Source organism: Pleurodeles waltl, chromosome 3_1, assembly GCF_031143425.1.
Source record: "Pleurodeles waltl isolate 20211129_DDA chromosome 3_1, aPleWal1.hap1.20221129, whole genome shotgun sequence".
Taxonomy (NCBI): domain Eukaryota; kingdom Metazoa; phylum Chordata; class Amphibia; order Caudata; family Salamandridae; genus Pleurodeles; species Pleurodeles waltl.
In genome coordinates, this window is record NC_090440.1 from 624,625,152 (window position 1) to 624,646,964 (window position 21,813).

Sequence of the window (21,813 nt, forward strand, 5' to 3'; positions counted from 1 at the left end):
AACAAAAGTGATGAGAACAAAACTGGAGGGTGGCATATTTATCCCCAGTGTGAAAATATATGTATTAGGGCTTCACAAATAAGACCAGCACTAGCATGGCTATTGAAGCCACAAGTGAAATTGTGGATCCTACTTGAACAGTTAAAAATGACCATACCACTTTTGGAGGCTACTGTCATATCAGGATCCAAATTGAAACAATGTTTCCTGGTTTTATTGGAACATTGGGATGAAGTGGTACATAAAAAGCAAATCACTATATTCCACTCTCCTGCAGTCCGATTACTTTTTAAATTTGAATTCCCAAATGATGCGTCGGACCTAGCATTAGAGCATGGAATAATAGATACATTTCACAATTAGGAGATCTATATAAAAATAATGAACCACTGAGAGAAAAAGGCCTTTGTCCAAACCTTTAATTTATCCACAATCAATCATTTCATCATTGGAATCAAACTGAAAATCTTAAAGAAAGGGAAAGGAAAGACTCAACACCAGTTGGAACGTTGTTTAAGGAGGCGAGAGAACACAAAGATATCACTAATCCATGCACAAGGGTAGACAATATTGCACTTCACATACATAAATATATCAGGAAATGGGAACAAAAAATGCAGAAAGAACTGTCCATAAGAGAATGCTATTTGGGAAACAGACTCCAAGTCATCAATAAGTACAATTCAAACCAAACTCCTATAAATATTAATGAGTGGTTCCTCACACCAGTGAGATTAAAATCCACCCTTAAATGAATAAATACTGGTTGGAAATGTTGTAGAAAAAGATGTATGTTATTCCATTTGTGGTGGTCCTGTTCTAGAATTCAAGAATACTGGAAATTATTATCCTAGTCAAGATCGCAAATTATACAACTTAGAACTAGACGTACTAACTATGATACTGGTAAGTCAAGGTGAACAGGAGTAAAACCCTATCTCAACACCCTGAAGCAAACTAATGACACATATGCTACTAGCAGCCAAACTAGCTTTCAATAAATTGTGGATATTATCTGAACCACTTCCATTAAGTCTTCAGGGGACCAAGCTGTGGATGGTTAATGCTATGGAAAACCTCACTGCTATGATCCACAACCGAAAGATGATTTGTTAATTTATTTGATTTCCTTATCTTTCTTAAGTTGACGAAAATGAAAGAGGCATTGTGGAAACTGGCTAATGAATCCATTTTATTATTTCTTCAGGCCTGACTTCATCCTGTGATACTCAATGCTGAACAGACCTAAAAAAACATATGCAAAAGGTTGGATGACCTTTACTAAATTAACCCTGACAGACAGGTGGTAATGCAGGGCTTGGTTCAAAGAGACACCTCATGCAACATACATTGCTTCATTCACCCAGCAACAGACAGACATCTGAAAGTCCACATAGGTCTGAGGAAAGGTTATGAAGAATCTGGTTTGGTGACGCTTGGAAGGTCCCAACCGCCTGAGAAATGTGCAGGTCACGCTTGTGATCATCTTGTATCATGCTGCCATCATTAAGTGTTGTTCTACTGTGCCTAATATATGTGTAACACCATGCATCACCTGATCAACATCCACCATGTACTTGATGAAGAAATTACCTTTCTTTTATGACTGGATGATGTATTTTCACATTTTTGTGGTCTTCATGCATAAAAGATTGTACTGAAGTTCAGCAATTAGGACTGCTTGGACGTGGCCTCTCAAGCCATCAGTTCCCGTGCACATATTAAATTGTCTTTCTTTATACCCTAAGACTGTCTGGTCTCTGGTTTTGCTCTGAAGGAGGCTTCAACAGCATTACATATTGTCCTTACATGCCCAAGGTTATTATTAAAGCCAGGATATATCAACCTATCTCCACAGTAACATAACAATCCTACAGTATCCCAAGTACTCACTGAGTTGCAACAGCGAGTATACACAAGATGCGATATTTACTGAACTTTGAAATGATTGACTCAACAATGTCTACTGATGCAATACTGAATGTTTATTGATATGGCATACTCCTCAGTGTTTCTAATGGACTGCCCCACCAGTCCAAAGATGTACAACGAAGAAGACTGCAAAAATCAATAAAAGGAGTTTGTAACAAAAAGCGAGATAGAGAGATGACAGTGGAAGGTATCATTCTTAAGTAAATCACAGTTCCTTCATGGTTTTAATGCAACTGTCTCTTTACAGTGCTCCATGTACATAATGCTGCTTCTCTTTGGTGTATGTTCTGTGATATGTCCAATCAGTTGGCTGTGAGAAGTCTCATTGCCAATGAGGTTGGCTGGTTGGCTTGCTGACTGCCATTTAAGTTGCCAATTTGGGAGCAGGATTAATGTTCTGATGGATAGAATTCCAGCAAGCATGCTCCAAGGTGAGCAACCATGATTCCAGTTCCGTTTCTGCAGCAAAACTAGTGTGTGTGCTGTAATCATCCCAATATTAGGAAAGTATGATGTGGACTAAGGCCATTTTTAGCATGACAAGACCTCGTGGTGGAAATACCTTGTTGATTGTTATTGCTGTAAGATACTTCAAATGTTGAACTGCAAAACAGGCTACTAAAGGAAAGCAATGTCTCTTCTGGGCACACATTAGCATTTAAGCGTTGTCACAGACCAATGACTGAGTAATTAATCTGTGTGTGAAATGCCGAAAACTGGCATTTAACACACAGGCTAGTGCATCCTCGGAGTATCTGAGGCGATATTATCCCTTTTCTTTTGAGCAACCCAGTGTGGAGGGGATGGTTGGGTAAGAGACTGTTCAACCTGTTCTGTGCCTGTTCTGCTGATGTACAGCACATTCCAGTGTGTTTAGTTGCTGACTTTAACAGATTATCAAAAAATATTTTTTTTTAAAGAAGGGAGCATAGTGTCCTACAACACTGCACTGAAATACCCTACAATAACCTGATATGAGTGGCAGGGCCCATGAGAACAGGGTAGTTTTCCAAAAAGACACAGGTGCCACCCTCTGCACTCCCATCCCACGTGTGCTGTGAGGGGGTAGTGTGGTCTCCCTGCCCTTCGCAGAGGACGAAGCAGAGATTAGCTATGCACACGTTACCAAAGCTCCTGGCACGTCTCAGCTGACTGCTCGGGGCTTTTACCCAGATAATCCCTTTTCTTACAATTATCACATTGCTTTTGGGAGCATACTCACGTCTACCTACCAACGTCATAAATGAAAAGCAACTGTCCAATCCTTAGATAGGTGCTGCTCATTCATCGGGTACGCACAGCCAAGCACAGACAGAGGGCCATATGGATCACGCTTTCCCCAGTCCGTACTCCGAATCCCAACATGAGGAGACAAAGACTTCCCAGTGATGCAGTAAAGTGAGCGAATCAGCGTTACTTGCAGGGTATGGCATAATAAAAATTCAAAAACTTGCTTAAACTTTTCACGTCGACCCAGAATATTGATCTTTTTATCCAGTAAGACTTCTGTTCCTGACGAATGATGTCCACCTAGGAGAGGGGCGTTCTCTATACTTTACTTTTATCTGTTGCATACTCAGCACCATGACGTATTACGGATGTTGCACTATATAAAGGCAAATATTATGCGCGTCTGGCAGCAGTGTCATGCACGGAAATGCTTGCTTGAACTTCCACAATTATCAAATTAGCAGAAACACGAATAGGAAAGGAGGTGTTATAAAAGATCATCAAAATAATTTGAGGAAAGAACGAAGTTAACCTAGAAAAGCATTCTTATTGTGTAATTCCGGCGTTTGTTAAGGTAACTGTATTCTAAAATGTATTGAGTGTGTATCCACCCTAGTTTTATGGGATATTGAACCATTATGGTCAACGTGGGGCTGGGATCAACTACAAGACCTACTGAAACATTTGGGCCCATATTTATACTTTTTGACGCTAAACTGCGCTAACGCAGTTTAGCGTCAAAAAATTTTGCGCCGTCTAACGCCATTCTGAAGCGCCATGCGGGCGCCGTATTTATGGAATGGCGTTAGCCGGCGCAAGCAGACCGGCGCTGCCTGGTTTGCGTGGAAAAAAAACACGTAGACCAGGCAGCTCCGGCGTTGGGAAAAAATGACGTTAGGGCGTCTTAAAATGGCGCAAGTCAGGTTGACGCTAAAAAATCGTCGTAACCCGACTTGCGCCATTTTTTTTCGACGCCCATCCCCCATCAACATGACTCCTATCATTGTAAAGATAGGAGTCATGCCCCCTTGCCCAATGGCCATGCCCAGGGGACTTCTGTCCCCTGGGCATGGTCATTGGGCATAGTGGCATGTAGGGGGGCACAAATCAGGCCCCCCTATGCCAAAAAAGATTATTAAAAAAAAAAAAAAAATACTTACCTGAACTTACCTGAATGTCCCTGGGGTGGGTCCCTCCGTCCTTGGGTGTCCTCCTGGGGTGGGCAAGGGTGGCAGGGGGGGTCCCTGGGGGCAGGGGAGGGCACTCTGGGCTCATTTTGAGCCCACTTGTCCCTTAACGCCATGCCTGACCCAGGCGTTAAAAAGCGGCGCAAATGCGCCGTTTTTGGCCACGCCCACTCCCGGGCGTCATTTTTGCCCGGGAGTATAAATACCACGTAAAGGCCTGGGAGTCATTTTTTAAGACGGGAACGCCTCCCTTGCATATCATTAACGCAAGGAAGGGGTTCACGCTAAAAAATGACGCCCACTCCGGGCACTTTGGCGCCCGAAGCGTCTAACGCCATAGTATAAATATGGCGTTAGTTTGCGTTAGTTTAGCGTCGAATTTGCGTCGAAAAAAACGACGCAAATTCGGCGCAACCAGAGTATAAATACGGCCCTTGATTCTACGGTGATTTGACTTAGAAGAAAAACATTATTGTTCTATCTCTATAAGAAGATTTCTAGGAAATAAAAATATAATTTTATACTTTTAGAAAATGTGTTTTTATACTTACTAAATAATTTAGAATTTGCGTTTGCCTGCACTGCTTTAAACATTTATCACTTTCTCTTTTCCTTTAGATTCTGGGACTCACATTTGCAATGACGATGTACTGCCAAGTGGTCAAAACTGATACCTTCTATGCATAAGGAAAAACCCCAACTACGGACATCTTTCCCGCTTCCCCGTCACTGCGCGGCAGGTGGAAAATACTGACGTCGCACACTTCCATAGTTTCCTTTCTCCCTTCCCTCCCACTACTATGTGAAATATATCCTGCACCATCCCTGGACAACCATGGTCTTGTGACCCACACCCCAGCAGGAAAAGGAGGACAGCAAAGTCCTAGAAGGGGACTTGGTATGCACAGCCTCAGACACCACACCATAGAAAAGAAAATCGTCCTCTGTATTTCAAACAGCAAAACAGGAGCTTGGCCCAGAGGCTCAGGAAAGTTGTGTTTGGCAGCTGAGAGACTGAGGAAGAACGTTCAAGAAAGTCCATTGACTCGTGGGACAACACCGCATAGAAAGGTGTCATGCGGCCCGTGGCTCCTCTCACACCTTCTTAAAACATGGAGTGGAAGAGACCTTGGCCCGCAGCACAGCGGTCTGTTTTAAGTCATGTTTCTGGAGACTGTTGCAGAACTGGTGTCAGAGTGTGAGGGAAGGACACAAAAGACTGATACCGCAGCATTTAGGCTGCTGAAGGGTACGAAGGGGTGTGGGGAGGATGGTAGACACCCGTCTCCTTTCTAAATCAGTGTGTCTCTATACCTAGCCCTACGCGATGAGGAGTACCCATGCCTTGGCGGTATGAACCAGAGGCAGCTCCTTGTCCAAAATGTTCTCTTTTTCTTTTTTTTTAACAAAGCAGTATTTTGTCATGCTCTCAAATAAATAAATAAATACATAAATCAAGATGCCAGTGTCCAATTGACCGGATCCGACGTCCACTGGGTTTTACAGGAAGTTACTTTGCACGCCGGAACTGCGAGTTCAGAGGCTGGATGACGCACACTGGTTTTCTGCCGAGGAACCTCTCCTGCAGAAAAAAGTAACCACTGAAACTCAAAACATATAAAGCAGGCGCATTCCATTAACCAATCCCCATTAACTTTCAGGTGTCTTTGTTGACTTTAATAAACCTTTCTTCCCTTATGGTTTCTCACTACATTCCCTCTAGGTATTAGAAGTTCCACTGAAGTAAAATGTGAGGAAACGTATGACCATATGAACAATTACAATTAGCAGAAGGCATTGGAATCCGGATATATTAACTAATAACCAAAGGTCTGCATGCACTGAGATGTAGCATGTTACCTACACAATATATAACCTAAGGGTCGGACTAGGAGAGAAAGCGCCCGGGGCACCACAATAAAAGTGGCCCCATTAGTGAATTGGATAGGTAAAAAGACCCTATTCCAGGAATCCTCATCTGAAAGGGCCAAGGGTATGTTCGGGTGAGCCAAAGTGGGAACACTTTTTGTCCACTATGGAGGTCGCCTAAAAGTCCAAGATTTATATCATATCTTTTTCCACACAGGCGGATAGTGCATCTACAGAGTTATTTGAGAGTAAGAGATGATATTACTCAGCAGCCTCAACCCTTATAATTCCCAGCAGGCCAACACAAGCACCTGGATTCCAAGCTGATAGTAATAGAAGTTCAAGGTTAAGGATGCCCCTGTTACCACATCTAAGTCTTGACATTTCACACTAGGAAGACTGGCTTCTTACCCCTTGCAGTTTGCCCAACACCTATTTCTACAGCATACTGTGTACTTTGTAATTTAGGCCCATATTTATACTTTTTGACGCACAACTGCGCCAACGCAGTTGTGCGTCAAAAATTTTAACGCCGGCTAACGCCATTCCAAAGCGGCATGCTGGCGCCTTATTTATTGAATGACGTTAGCCGGCGCTGCGGACTGGTGTGCGTCAAAAAAAATGACTCACACCAGGCAGCGCCGGCATAGGGGAAAATGGAGCTTGGGTGTCAAAAAATGGGGCAAGTCAGGTCTGAGGCAAAATTTTGGCCTCAACCCGATTTGCGCCATTTTTTTTGACGCCCAACCCCCATTGAAATGACTCCTGTCTTAGCAAAGACAGGAGTCATGCCCCCTTGCCCAATGGCCATGCCCAGGGGACTTATGTCCCCTGGGCATGGTCATTGGGCATAGTGGCATGTAGGGGGGCACAAATCAGGCCCCCCTATGCCACAAAAAAAATACGAAAAAAATACTTACCTGAACTTACCTCAGCTTCCCTGGGATGGGTCCCTCCATCCTTGGGTGTCCTCCTGGGGTGGGCAAGGGTGGCAGGGGGTGTGCCTGGGGGCATGGGAGGGCACCTCTGGGCTCCTTCTGAGCCCACAGGTCCCTTAACGCATGCCCTGACCCAGGCGTTAAAAAACAGCGCCCATCAGGCTGGGCGCCGTTTTTTAAGGCCTGCCCCCTCCTGTGCGTCAAAATGACGTCACAGTATAAATATGGGGCACAGGCCTTAAAGTCATTTTTTGGAAGGGAACGCCTACCTTGCATATAATTAACGCAAGGCTGGTTCCCCCTTCCAAAAAATGGCGCACATGGTGGAACTTTGACGCCCGCTGCGTCGGACGTGAAAGTATAAATATGGGGCAGGGTTTGCGCCGAATGTGCGTCAAAAATTTTGACGCACATTCGGCGCAAACAGAGTATAAATATGCCCCTTAGTTTTTCATGTTATTCTTTTGAGGTGTACTTTCAATGACAAAACAGTTTAAAAACCAGCTACACATTTGAAAAAAGAAAGCAGTATCGCTGACAACTAAGTTTACATGCCCCTGACAAGTCTAAAACCAGTAATTGCAGTCAAACAGGAAACCTTCTGGGGCCGTATTGCACAGAGTACCTCAGTTACAGACGGAGCTGCTGATCACTGATAGGGCTCACACACATGTATAGCCAGCTCTATTTTCAGAGGATGGTACCTCATTTGCTTAGGGTGTGACCCCCACGCAAATGAGGGAGTCATTTTGCCTTTTATCCCACCTATATCATGAATGTGAATGCAGAGGCAAACTGGCACACAACATAGGAAACAAAAACAATCATTCAGACTAACAGAATACTCCAGCATGGTTAGGTTTCATACCAGTCTGAACTGAATGCTTTATATGTGATGTGATCTCATGTTATGTTGTTCTATGATGCACACTCTCATCCACAAGGGTATCCTGATGCTGGGCAAGAGGGAGATTAGCCAAGTCTAGGGTCTAATGTGCTTACTCGAAAAGCCAGGACTTTAGCTTCTTGTTGACTTCAAGAAGGGAGGAGGAGGTTCAGATGTGTAACAGCACATCATTTCATGCTTTAGGAGGGATTTAAGAAAAGGCACAACCACCGGATCTGATTTTATATATGTGTGGGATGTGTGAAAATAATAGTCTTTCCAAGCTGAAGTGTCTGTACGATTTGTGAGAGCAGATGGTATTGTTGAGGTATGCTGGGCCAGTGTGCCTTGAAAGTTTGGTTCAGGAGTTTGAAATGTGCTCATTTGGGTACTGGTAGCCAGTGTAGCTCCCTGAGGTTAGGTGAGATGTGTGAGTGCCGTGGGAGGTTGGGAGTGATTCTGGCTGCCGAGGTCTGGATATTCTGCAGCCTCCTAATGAGATGCTTGTTTATCCTGGGGTATAAAGTATTCTTTTGGTACAGGTTGCAGATGGTGAGAGTGTGGGTGATGATTTTCTGTGTTGACTGGGAGCTATTTGAAAATCTTCCTCAGCAACTTCAGTACGTGGAAACATAAGGCAATAATGGCCTGATGGTTCTTGGCTCTGGGTATTTAGTTCTGAGTTTAAGTGTAGATAATTAGTATTAATGCCACATATGTATATCATCCCACGTTGCAGAACCCATGATATTGCAGAACCCATGGTAGCCCTTTATCAAACTGAATTATGATCAGTCTTATTGCAAGTAGATGTAGTTAGACAAAGAGTGTCACCCGGGCCAGTGATTTTATGCGGTAGGGGAGGACCAAATTGTGCAACAAAAATTGACTAAATTATGCAGCAGGAAAAGACTAAGGGGGTTATTCCAACTTTGGAGGAGGTGTTAATCCGTCCCAAAAGTGACGGAAAAGGGACGGATTTACCACCAGCCATATTACGAGTCCATTATATCCTATGGAACTCGTAATACGGCTGGTGGTATATCAGTCACTTTACCGTCACTTTTGGGACGGATTAACACTCCTCCAAAGTTGGAATAACCCCCTAATTGTTTAGTGTAATGCAGCAAGATTTTGTGATAGTATCATTTCATTATTTTGTCATTCTTTTTACACTTGTTAACACTGTCTGGGCCTAGGTTCCACCTCATTAGTACAAGTTTAACACACAAGTATAGCAATAAGCAATTGAATTGTCAACAGTCAACCTTTGCAAAGGGTCCTCAACTGCGCTGCAACATGTACTGCAGCATTTTTCATAACTTTTGATCCCTTTGAGTTAGAAACATTTCTAGAAATCTGCAGATTATGCAGCAGATGATAGATTACCTGGCAAATGCAGTAAATCTATATTTTTTGCAGAATATACCACAGCCATAAAATTGCATACGTCCAGTGGCACTGACTATTACCTGGGAATATGCAATGTACTGTAACAAGATATCAGAACATGAAATGCTCACATGTGAAACTCTGCCATAGTGGTGAAAACAAATTCAGCCCAACACAATATCTTACTTGAAATATCACAGTTACTTACTTCGCCTCAGCATCTGCTAGAGAGCAGACAGACATGCTTAGTGCCTGATTCACAAAAATGAAACCTATACTTTTGTGTACGTTTATTATTTTTGGTTATTCATAAACTACAAGTTTAATTTTACAAATAGTAATTTTATGACTACGGAGACTTCGCATTCGTGGCAAAGACTCTGCACATAAAAAGTTAGGCATGTCCTATTTTTTATGTGCTGAGCTCTCTATCCTCACTGTGGCATCTCCGGAGTCGTAAAATTACTGTTAGTAAACATGAACTTGACTTCGTAAATACAAAGAAAAATAGTAAACTTACACAAAAGTGTAAGTTTACCTTTGTGAATCAGGCCCTTACTCTATTAGGCATTGTAATTCCACATTACCTCCTGCAGGAATTGTATGATTCCCTTGCCCTGGTGGCTGCTCATCCAGGAGGCATGTACTGCTACTATCTGAATAGTATAATGTATACACCATCCTATAGAATATTACTGCATGCATCTTACACAAGCATACATAAACCGTCTCAGAGCACACAAACAGACACTAACTGAGGTGCATAAGGCTGTTCACATGCCTGGGCCCTGCTGACACAGCACCTGCTGCATCATTGGCAAACAAATCTCTGTTTGGAGCCACTGAAAACTTGATCTGGGCATCAGGCAAAAGCCTGGCTCTGGCTTAGATTGAGGTTCTATTGGAAATTTAAGCCCATAACGAACCGAGCTTTCATGTACCTTCTGCCTGCCACCCTCAGTCTACCCAGGATGTGGCATTACGGCGAGAGCGTCGAACTATAGAACTGAACAAGTTAGGTCTGAGTCTCAGCTGAGGTTCATGGTCCTGTGATTTTGGGCAAATCTCCAGTGCTTAAAGGAAATTAATGTGACCTTGTGCAGTGTAACTGGTGCTCATGTACAGCGCTTCGATACATCCAGGTTGGATTTTCACTATTTAAAAGCTGCAGAAAACAGCACAAAGAGGTAAAAACAAACATTAACATAAAAAGAAGAGACAGATAGCCATTTAGTGACTGATTTCTACAAAGTAAAACAATAAAACCTGGATAAATTGCACCTACTTCACTCAAACTGTGTGATCTTGGGCAAATATTTTATTTAATCAATACTCGTTTTTCTTCATATTGGCGCATGAAAGCACATTCAAAGGTATGAATCAGAAAACTAATTATAAAAAAAACCTGATGTGTTGCTTTATAATGTTCTGGGCCACATACAGGGTCCATGTGACAGCTCTCTTGTCTGTTGGTTCACAAATTGCACTGTCAACAGTGTGATGACGGGGGCAGGAATGATTCTAAGCTCATGTTTAAAAAACTATCACTTTTAATAAGTACTTCTAAGTGCAACACTATGTTGTGGCATGTTAACGTCAAAGCTTCCATGTGTTAAAGAAATACACCTTTTTCTATGTTGTAGAGACTTTATCATATTTTATGTGATGTTTGTTGTATGTTTTACATAGCAAACATTTTCAGGGTTCGACTTGTGCATGGGATCTAAGAGCCAAGCCAGACCCTTATCTCGGCTCTCCCTGTTGATTTGTTGGCTTGCCCACCTCTACTCCCAAACACACCACGCAGTTGCAGTTTTAAAGACAGTGAAAAAAACAGAACTTTCCGAAGTTGAGATGGAGGAAGCACTTAACACACTTAACAGCTGCATTCTACATGGCCTCTTCTGCATTGACTGGGTGGGCCAAAGGTCATGTTTGGTTGGGCCTGACCCACCCGGCCACCCCTGCTAGAACCGGGCCTGCCCGTAAACAGTCATTTTGGTCCTAACTTAATTGTGCCCATGATTTGATGCTTCAGATTGGAGACAGTCCTAGTGCTACCTGACCTGAGAAGCATTACTCACACCAACACTGAGACTCTGTGCTCCTTTATCACTCTCTGATCATCATAGGGAAAGAGGAGGAGGATCTCTGGCATAAGTATTTAAAACACAACATTCTTGCTTTTCTGGGCGTCCTTCCATCAAATTTTATGGGAAAGTTAAAGCTTTTTTTAATTTAAGAGTATTTACCCCGTAGGTGATGGTGATGTGTGCATGAGGTCGTGTTTCGTGGCCTACAGAGACATTGCAACACATGCAAAATGATGTTTTCTTTTCTAATATTTTGTATGCAATCTCAAAAAGCCTCCACAATAGTTCTAAAAATCCTGCATGACAATTGACTGGCTTAAAATGTCTGAGTTTTCTTTTCCTTTCAAATGACCCTCTCTTTCCTTTCCATCCTCTGCATGCTTCCTCTCTCTGAGCTCAGCCTACTCTAATCCTTATTATTGCACCTGTGGAAATTACCAACACCTCATTTCAAAGACCACAACTTCTCCTTTAAATGTCATACACATGCATCCTAACAATAACTGATCTTCGGTAGCTCATCTATTGAAGCTGCCAACCAGTGCTTGAATTCATATACCTGGCCCCTCCTCTAAAGATCACAGCCAACACCTATTCATTTAAGTTCCACATAGAAACTGGAGTTAGTGCATGGCATGGTTTCCTTAAGAATGCAAAACTAATCCCAATAACTAACAATAACCCCCCAAAAAATTTCAAGAGCAGCATGCTGCACAGTGTAAAGTGCTACAATACCTCATCGAGCAGTAAGTGCAATATAAATGGAATTATAATGCAAATACTAGCTATAACCCACACTAATAGTAATACTATTACATTTGTGTACAACACAACTGTAAAGGGTCATGTCCACCACACAGTACTGTACTAGTCCACACCAAATAAGCCTCCTATCCCCAACTGATCAGGCATGGAAAACTTGAGGAGATCTGCAACATGCTGTTGGCCAACCAAGGATCATAATTTAGTCCACCACTGTAGAACCCAATTAATTATATACTACGACCACTTCTTGAAACATCACAAAGACTATCAGATATGGGATAATTTTACCAAAGTGCATCCAAGCGGATCTCTCAGTCATTTATCCCTTTAAAAGGTGTCTGCTCAGGATCTCAGAATGGACAGCCCCGTGCAGGAACCAGCTAAGTGGACTATGAACATAAAAAATACCACAAAGGGACCTGCATAGCTACTCAAAGCTTCCACCTTACTGAAAACCATAACTGTGACCTGTCTCTCAAACTTTCATCCATCACACTGCTAAGAGCTGGATCCCATAACATGCTAACTGCACCTAAGTGATCCTCACACACAACATGGAAACACTCACTACACAGAATCAATTCGACAATAACACACCTCCAACCAGATACCATAAATGTGTAACATGCTACCATTGTTGGAAAGTGCTTGAGCACCCCACATAGGCGCATTAAGCGCTATAGAAATATTGCACTATGTAAATATTGCAATAATATATAATACAATTCCCTTTGGGAACTGTAGGCCATACTGACCCTGTATAACTACACAGCTACGATACAGTGAGAGGCCAGGACATGGGAAAGGCTTTGAACCAAAAACCTGCATTTGATGGCATGCACCCCATTATATATTTATGACCCAGGTTATTTCACTCTTGCACCATGCAACGTGGGGCAAGAGCAACGCAAATCTTAAGTCAGATTTTTGATGCCATGCAAAACCACTTGGTGTGGCTTTTAATGGCTTCACAAATTTGGAGTAATGCAACACAGTGCAAATTGATGCGTTGCATTGCTCTGCACCAGGGAGGTGTTCCATGGGCAATGCATGGGTGTTTCCACACAACTGCCATAGTTTTTGATGCATTTCCAGATTTACCAAACCTGGTAAACCTGGGAATGTGCCAAAAAGATAAGCCTCTGCAGGAGAGACGTAACAAGGAGAAATATTTGTATTTCTCCTTGCTTTTAACTCTTTCTATGTGTGCGGCATACTGCTACACACATAGAAAGAGGAAAAACTCTCAGGATTGTTTTTGTGCAGGAAGGTGTACTTTCTTGCACAAAAACAATCCTGCCTACAACACAGGCACCCTTGCGCAGTGGTGCAAGGGTGCATACATTGGCGCTAGGCTGCCAAAATAACACCAGCGCAAGGGAAAAGAACAGGAATGCACCGATAAATATGTGTCATACCTGCCCTTTCCCTGTAATGTAGGACAGCACAGCAAGGTGCCTGCCCTGTGCCACTAATGTCATAAATATGCCCTTTTGTGTTTTATTTTGGCTTAGTAGGGGCTGATGGCAATGTATGGAGCGAGAGGTCCCCTTGCAGAAAAGGCCATCACTAGACAGGTATTAGAATATTATGCGGTGAACATTTATTGTGAAACTGACTGCGCTATACTTCTATAAAGGGCTACTGAGTGAAAGAAGTTTCAGAAGTTGTGCTGAAGCTAAATGTTAGGAAACATAAGACCAGAAAAGAGTCGCACCCAAGGAGATGTGAGTCTATATATTAACAGATTAACTATTACAATAATCACATTGCGTTGGAACTTGAGTCTGTGGCTATTAGAATAAATCTTAAATACATAACTAGGTCCACCATGTCGTGAGAGACGAGCTAGGGAAATGTCTATGAATGCCAATGTGCACCGGAGGGGTGTAAGGACCAGCTTGATGGCATGCGCCCACATCAATCGTGCTCCTACTTCAGTGTCCTGTGTGGGGGGCGTTTAAGCAGACATAAAGGGGGTGATTCTAAGTCTGGCGGGCGGCGGAGGCCGCCCGCCCGCCAGACTTCCCCCTCCAAAATACCGCTCCGCGGTCGAAAGACCGCTGAGGGTATTTTGGGTTTTGCACTGGGCTGGCGGGCGACCGCCAAAAGGCCGCCCGCCAGCCCAGTGCAAAACTACCTTCCCACGAGGACGCCGGCTCCGAATGGAGCTGGCGGAGTGGGAAGGTGCAACGGGTGCAGTGGCACCCGTCGCGAATTTCACTGTCTGCAATGCAGACAGTGAAATTCTTTGTGGGGCCCTCTTACGGGGGCCCCACGACAACCATACCGCCATCCTGTTCCTGGCGGGCGAACTGCCAGGAACAGGATGGCGGTATGGGCTGTCAGAATCCCCATGGCGGCGCAGCGAGCTGCGCCGCCATGGAGGATTCAAATGGGCAGCGGAAAACCGGCGGGAGACCGCCGGTTTTCCACTTCTGACCGCGGTCAAACCGCCGTGGTCAGAATGCCCAGCGGGGCACCGCCAGCCTGTTGGCGGTGCCCCCGTCATTTTAGCCCTGGCGGTCTTGGACCGCCAGGGTTAAAATGACCCCCAAAATATTTGGCCTGGTTCCCACTGAAAGTACAAAAGCAGACCCCTCTTCTGTTGCTTTAGTGTATTTTGACCCATCGACCTACCGCCGTATCACCCCCATCAACACTTTCACATCCATTCACATGTCTTTTGGTATCAAATTTGGATGCCACAAAGGTGTAACCTGCATTCGTTGAATTCATCATTATGCTTTTTGCACTAAATTGGGCTGCGACCCTCCGCGGTACAGGTCCTGATTCCACTGTGCTCGCACCAGGCTTTTCCACCCATCTCATGCAGTAGTGGTGAAACTGGCACAAACAGTTATTTGCTTCCAATTTTGGCGTGGCACACGTTTTGAGGTGAGTGCAAATTCTGTGGTTGCTGTTCCCTCGATTTGTCCAAAATTGTTTACATAGAGTTATAAAGCGTGTAAAATGGGACCTGAAATGGCTGTTCATTTTTTATCTGAACCCTAAACCTGGTCTAGAAACCGAGTAAGGCCATGGGATGCTTGATCGCCAGGGGGTACCGATCTGGTGCAAAGGAGGTCATCAGCATCTCACAGTAATATTGAGTTGATGGACAGTTATTGTGTCCGCATTACACTCAGTTTACAGCTAGCCGAGGGCTAGTGGTAATACCTGGTAGAAAAATCAAACAAGCACAATTTGGACTCAACTCACTATAACTGCAACCGCAAAAGCAGACAAAAAGCAGTCTGTCCCGCTTCTTCACTGAGATCCTTAGCGGTAGACAATGTAACTAGAGGTGAACTAAAAACTATCTCTGGTAAATTAACTATATTTTATAGAAACATCTGGGACATATTAAATCCCAGACTCAAATGGCAGCAGAAAGTCAGTCAAACTCAAGGAGGATTTGGTATGTGTCCCCCAAGATTTTGTATTTTTTTTTACTCAGACCACATGGTTCATTTGAAAGCACATTTTACACGTATTTTCGAGAATAAGAATATGTGATAGATTTTCCAAGGTGATGCTGTTGTCCGATTAGTGTTTTTGCGACTCACATGCGTGCCCAATTAGCAGCACTTTTGTGTCCTCAGTACCAGCAATGACGCCATTCCGCCCACCATGCATCCATCTTTGCATAGCCCATTGCTAAACTCACAAGCCCTCCAAAGCTAACAGGAGCTCACTTGCTGCAGGTACCCCAGTGCAAGCATGCTGCCATGCTCCACATTATTAGCTTTCTGCCTGCCTCGGAACCACTTGCATGACCAGGAGTACCCTCGTTATTACACCTCTAATACTAGCGTACATTCCACCACACGAACATCAATGCAGTGCCATTTCAAATGCACTACTTTTCACCTTTCACTCACATAACCCACCATCATTGCCTGCAAATCACCAGCTCACACATCCCTGAAGGGCAGTATTACTACACGCCCTGAAGGGTTGACAAGTACTCTCTAGGAACAGCACGAGTGAATGCCTACTGCTAGTTCAAGTTCCCCTCCCCCTCAAGGACTGCCTATTTTGGCACGGCCCACCACTCACTCTAATATCCCAAGCACCACCATAGTTGCGTATCCATCACCAGATCATACATCTAACAATAACAGCTCACATACATTCACCGAATACTGTTCTTATTGTAGGCCCCGTACCAGTTCACAACCCCCATTGCTTGCCTAATGGCATGTCAATTGTAGTCTAATGCAGTTCCACTTACTTACGCTTAGCACACACAGCACTTTTTAGGTCTCAGCCTACCAGACAGTGCAGCTGTCTAGGTATGTGAAAGACATCTTGGGGAGTTTCAGAAAATTGACCTGGGAATTCATTCTGCCCGTTGCTTGTCATTGACCTTGTCATTGACCTTTGCAACTCACATTTTCTTATTTTCAATTTGTTGGCTCAGGTTCTTCAGATTCACTTCCTCCCTCCCATGCTAAAACCTTATTTTCTAGTATGATTCCAAGTGCTCCTTTTCTGTAAACAGACCAGTAAATCTTGTTCTTATCTTGCAACACGTGCTGTGCAGTCAAACACAGAGGTCAAACGTCAAAAAATTCTGCTGCGCTACCGGAGATCTGTGAAGTGGCAGAGTGTGTTACGTAACGCCGTTCGCACTGATTTATAGCACCGGGTCTTTGTCCCACACTGTAAAATCAGCTCAAAGGGCACCACACTAAGCGCAAGAGGGCGCTGCTTCTTTTCTGCCACTCGAGTATATTTTCTACTCGAGCAGCAGCTTCTTCAATGCGAACAGAAGGTTTCTCAACACGAGAGGTAGCCACCACCCACACTGAGAAATCTCGCCATGAGGTGGTCTGGAGTAAGATTTTCCTCACTCGCAAACTTAACAATGACGAGCGCAAGCGAGGAATATCTCCGCTACACTGAGTTTTTGGGAACTCTGCACACTAAGTGGAGCGCGAAGAGGGAAAATTTTTGCCAACTCCAAAAGCGTAGTGGAGTTTACTGCCCACCCCTAGTTATTATTTTCGTATTGTTTCAGTTAAATATGCTGGCATTTATCTTGACTGACTGTGGAATGAAAATATTTACTAATTTACAAAAAAGTGTAATGCCCTCTCTCATGGCATTGTGTTACATAGGTAGACACATATGTGGAGTTTCTTTCTGTCTAGCATTGTAATATTCATGCACAGTACACACTGGTGAACTCCAACATGGTTTACTGAAAAGAAAAGAATTGTGCATAACAGGAATAATAAATCCAGTCCTAATTACACAATTTAAGATACCGAACTGACATATCAATTGGAGACCCTGGCTTAGTGCCAATGGGTAAATTTGAATCTCTGTTTTTCCTACTCTTTATGTTTTGGGTCTGAATATTCGATGCTTCCTCGTCTGCTGATAAAAGTTCATGTAAGAAACATAAATATGTCATAGAGACCTATGTAGCACTATTGTTATAGAGACATAGGCCCTCATTACGAGCCTGGCGGTCTGTGACCGCCAGGCTCGCGGTTGGCGGGAGCACCGCCGACAGCCTGGCGGTGCCCCTTAGGGCATTCTGACCGCGGCGCTTTGGCCGCGGTCAGTGCAGGAAAACCGGCGGTCTCCCGCCGGTTTTCCGCTGCCCGTCAGAATCCTCCAAGGCGGCGCAGCATGCTGCGCCGCCTTGGGGATTCTGACACCCCCTACCGCCATCCTGTTCCTGGCGGTTCGCCCGCCAGGAACAGGATGGCGGTAGGGGGTGTCGCGGGGCCCCTGGGGGCCCCTGCAGTGCCCATGCCAATGGCATGGGCACTGCAGGGGCCCCCGTAAGAGGGCCCCGCTTGTATTTCACTGTCTGCATAGCAGACAGTGAAATACGCGACGGGTGCAGTAGCACCCGTCGCACCTTCCCACTCCGCCGGCTCGATTCCGAGCCGGCGTCCTCGTGGGAAGGTTGTTTCCCGCTGGGCTGGCGGGCGGCCTTAAGGCGGCCGCCCGCCTGCCCAGCGGGAAACTCAGAATGCCGGCCGCGGTCTTCAGACCGCGGTGCGGTATTCCTGCGGCGCAACTTTGGCGGGCGGCCTCCGCCGCCCGTCAAAGTTGTAATGAGGGCCATAATCCTCTTTTTATTTCCTATGCTATCAAGGGAATATCGAAGCCCACCTCTTAAAATTTGAGTCTGGTGCCATACGCCACTGCACCTACGCCAACTACTTTGCCCCACTGCACTTTACACCACTATATTTCACAATGTTCTAGTCTAGGCCACTGAACTCTACACCACTAAATGCTATGTTACTACACCATTGCACTCTTTTACTGCACTCTGTGCCACTCTGTTCTACTCTGCTCTACAACCCTGCACTCTACTCCCCTGCACTCTGACACCCTACTCTGCATGACTGCACTCATGCCATTGCACTCTACTCTGCATCACTCAACTCTATGCCACTCCACTGCACCCTACACCACTGCACTCTATGCCACTACACCACTGCACTCTACACCACTCTACTCTACACTTCTGCACTTTATCCTGCACTACTCCATTCTGCCAAGCACCACTCAACTCCATGCCACTTCACTCTATGCCATGCTACTCCACTCTGCAGGGGCATAGAGTGCAATGGATTGGAGTGGAGTGGTGCAATCTACTGTGCACTGCTCCACTCTATGCCAATGCACTTTATGGTACTTTACGTCAATGCACTTTACACCACTTTACTTAAAACCAATACACTCTACGCCTCTGCATTTTGCGCCAATCTACTCTCCACCACCGTACTCGACTCTATGATGGTCTACCCCATTAAAATCTGCTCCACTGACACTCTACTCCACTCTATGCCACTCCACTCCATTTTGTGCCATTCTACAACACTACTGCACTCTACAATGCTCCAGGCAAGTCACTCTATGCCACTCCATGCCAACTTACTCCACTCTATTCTATAACACACTGCTCCACTCCACTCTATGAAACTCTACTCCAATCTGTGCCACTCTACTTTACAGCTGTGTACTCCACTCTATGCAACACCTTCTATGCCACTACACCAGCCCACAACAATTTATGCCACTATACTTCACGACTTTCCACTGTACTCAACTCTATGGCACTCAACTCTATCCCCTTCCACTCTACGACATTCTACTTCCTCCACGACATTCCAAAACACTGTATGCTACTGCATGACACTCCACTATACTTCTCTCCATGTCACTGAGCTCTACTGTACGTCACTCCATGCCACTCCACTGTACTCTACTTTGAGCCACTCTCCTTTGCCCCATTAACTTTTAGCCATGCTGAACAGCTGCCTCTCTGGTGTAACATGGCTAAAACATATTGGCAAAACCAATAGCTATTGCATGGGCTGGCCCATTAGCTTTGTCAATGCTTGTTACCTTACAATAACCTGAGAAACTTACCACACCAAGCCAGCATTCTTCCTGTTTCTTATACAATATATGCTGTGACAGAGAGGGCCCCTTGCTTTCTTACATCTTTTTTTTTGTTTAAGCAGCCTAAGTGCAGTCATGACCCAGATCAAGCCCTAACATATAACGATAGTAAAAATTCCTAATTCTCATTAGTGCCTGTGATTCACTCTTTACTTAAATATAACTTTCAATAGCTTATAACAGTTTTTCTGCACCAACAGGACTTTCTCACTCGTATTTTCATTCCGTTAATGAGTTTAGAAAAGCATTACGGTGATGATCACCAATAGGCCATTTTCACCTTCCATCAGTTCCTTTAGTTGTTAATTTCACCTACGGAGAAAATACTAGACCAGAAGCAATAAAGATAGTCTTCCTGACACAATCTATGCCTTTTACTTCAGCTAAAATAATACACATTTGAGTCCAGAGACTTGGATTTTCATTTGAGCCTCTAGAGTACAGAATGGTATAAAAAGCCAAGCTATCTCCCTCTGATATATGTCATTTTATATACTGTATTACTACAGTGGAAAGGACAAATTACAGTTTATGGGAAAACCACTCTTTACTGCCTTGCACATTACAATGACCTTGGCACAACTGCAAATCATAACTTTAAAGACTAGCACGTTACAATGACCTTTGCAAAACTCCTCTTAAAGGTTACAAGTTTTTTTATAATGTGTTTTTTACTGTACTACACAACTTTATTGAATTCTGGTTTTGGTTAAATATCTTTTTAAAAAACATATTGAAACAAAGTACACTCAACGAAATAATGAGGTATGAAAGAAGTTCAGAGGTTTTATTACTGCTCCATCCACAGCTACAGGTTAACTGACCACCCTACTCAAAATCCACTTCACTGTATGCCACGCTACTCCACTCTGCAGGGTCATAGAGTGCATTGAGTAGAGTGGAGTGGTGTGGAGTGGTGCAATCTAGTCTGCAATGCTCTACTCTATGCCACTATACACTATGGTACTTTACGCCAATGCACTCTACTTCGCTTTACTCAATGCTCTCTACGCCCCTGCAAACCTTGCCTATCTACTCTGCACTACTGTACTTTATGCCACTTCAGTCTAGGCCACTGTACTCAACTCTATGATGCTCTACCTCATTAACCTCTGCTCCACTAACACTCAAATCCACTCTATGCCACTCCACTCTGTTCCATTCTACGACACTACTTCACTCTACAACGCTCCATGAAAATCACTCTATGCCACTACATGCCAACTTACTCCACTCTATTCTATAACAAACTGCTCCACTCCACCCTATGAAAATCTACTCCACTCTGTGCTACTCTACTTTACAACTGTGTACTCCACTCTGCAACACCTTCTATGCCACTACACTCTGCTCTACACCACTCTGCTGTACCACATGGCTGAAACATATTAGCAAAACCAATAGCTGTTGAAACAAAGTACACTCAAAGTGGATAATAAGGTAGGAAAGAAGCTCAGAGGTTTTATTACTGCCCCATCCACAGCTACAGGCTAACTGACCACCCTACTCAAAATCTCCCCATGAGGCAGGAAAGAAGCTCTGAGGTTTTATTGCTGCCCCATCCACAGCTACATGTTAACTGACCACCGACTCAAAATCCCCTCAGTGTTCCAGAACATGGAACCTAGAACACTTCAACGCTAACAATAGGAGACCACTGTGTTTGAGAACACTGCACATCTTTCCCTTTTAAACTAAGTAACAAGAATTATTAAGTAATAAACTGTGCAAACTTACATGCCAGTTCAACTAAAAAATACAAATATTATAAAGAAAATCTTTGGGAATAAAAAGCACAATACTGAACATTTCACAAAACAATACAATACATATATTAGCTGCACATTCATATTCTTACATAGCTATGGAGACAACTGGGTATTTTGCAGAACCTTTTTGGCTTAACATTTTCTGAAATTACAGGTCTTCCATATGAAGAACTGAACTCATTTCCTTTTGATGAACTACATTTGTTTGTGATTTTCTGATAACCTTCAGAATTGGTGTCTGGCCCCACATGGTCAGCCTGCTGATCTTTTCAAAGAACCACTCTAAGGTTCCACATTCTGCCATCCTCAGTT

General features: G+C 44.0%; 1 protein-coding gene across 12 annotated transcripts in view; it reads left to right on the forward strand.

The window, feature by feature from the left end:
• Positions 1-5,807, forward strand: part of TSPAN4 (tetraspanin 4) — a 2,368,794-nt gene extending 2,362,987 nt beyond the window's left edge. For all 12 annotated transcript variants that reach the window (XM_069223123.1, XM_069223119.1, XM_069223121.1 and 9 more), the window contains one exon: positions 4,968-5,807. In XM_069223123.1, the coding sequence (XP_069079224.1) occupies positions 4,968-5,036 (69 nt within the window). In that variant the 3' untranslated portion in view covers positions 5,037-5,807. The remainder of the gene's footprint in view (positions 1-4,967) is intronic.
• The last annotated feature ends 16,006 nt before the right edge of the window (positions 5,808-21,813 follow it).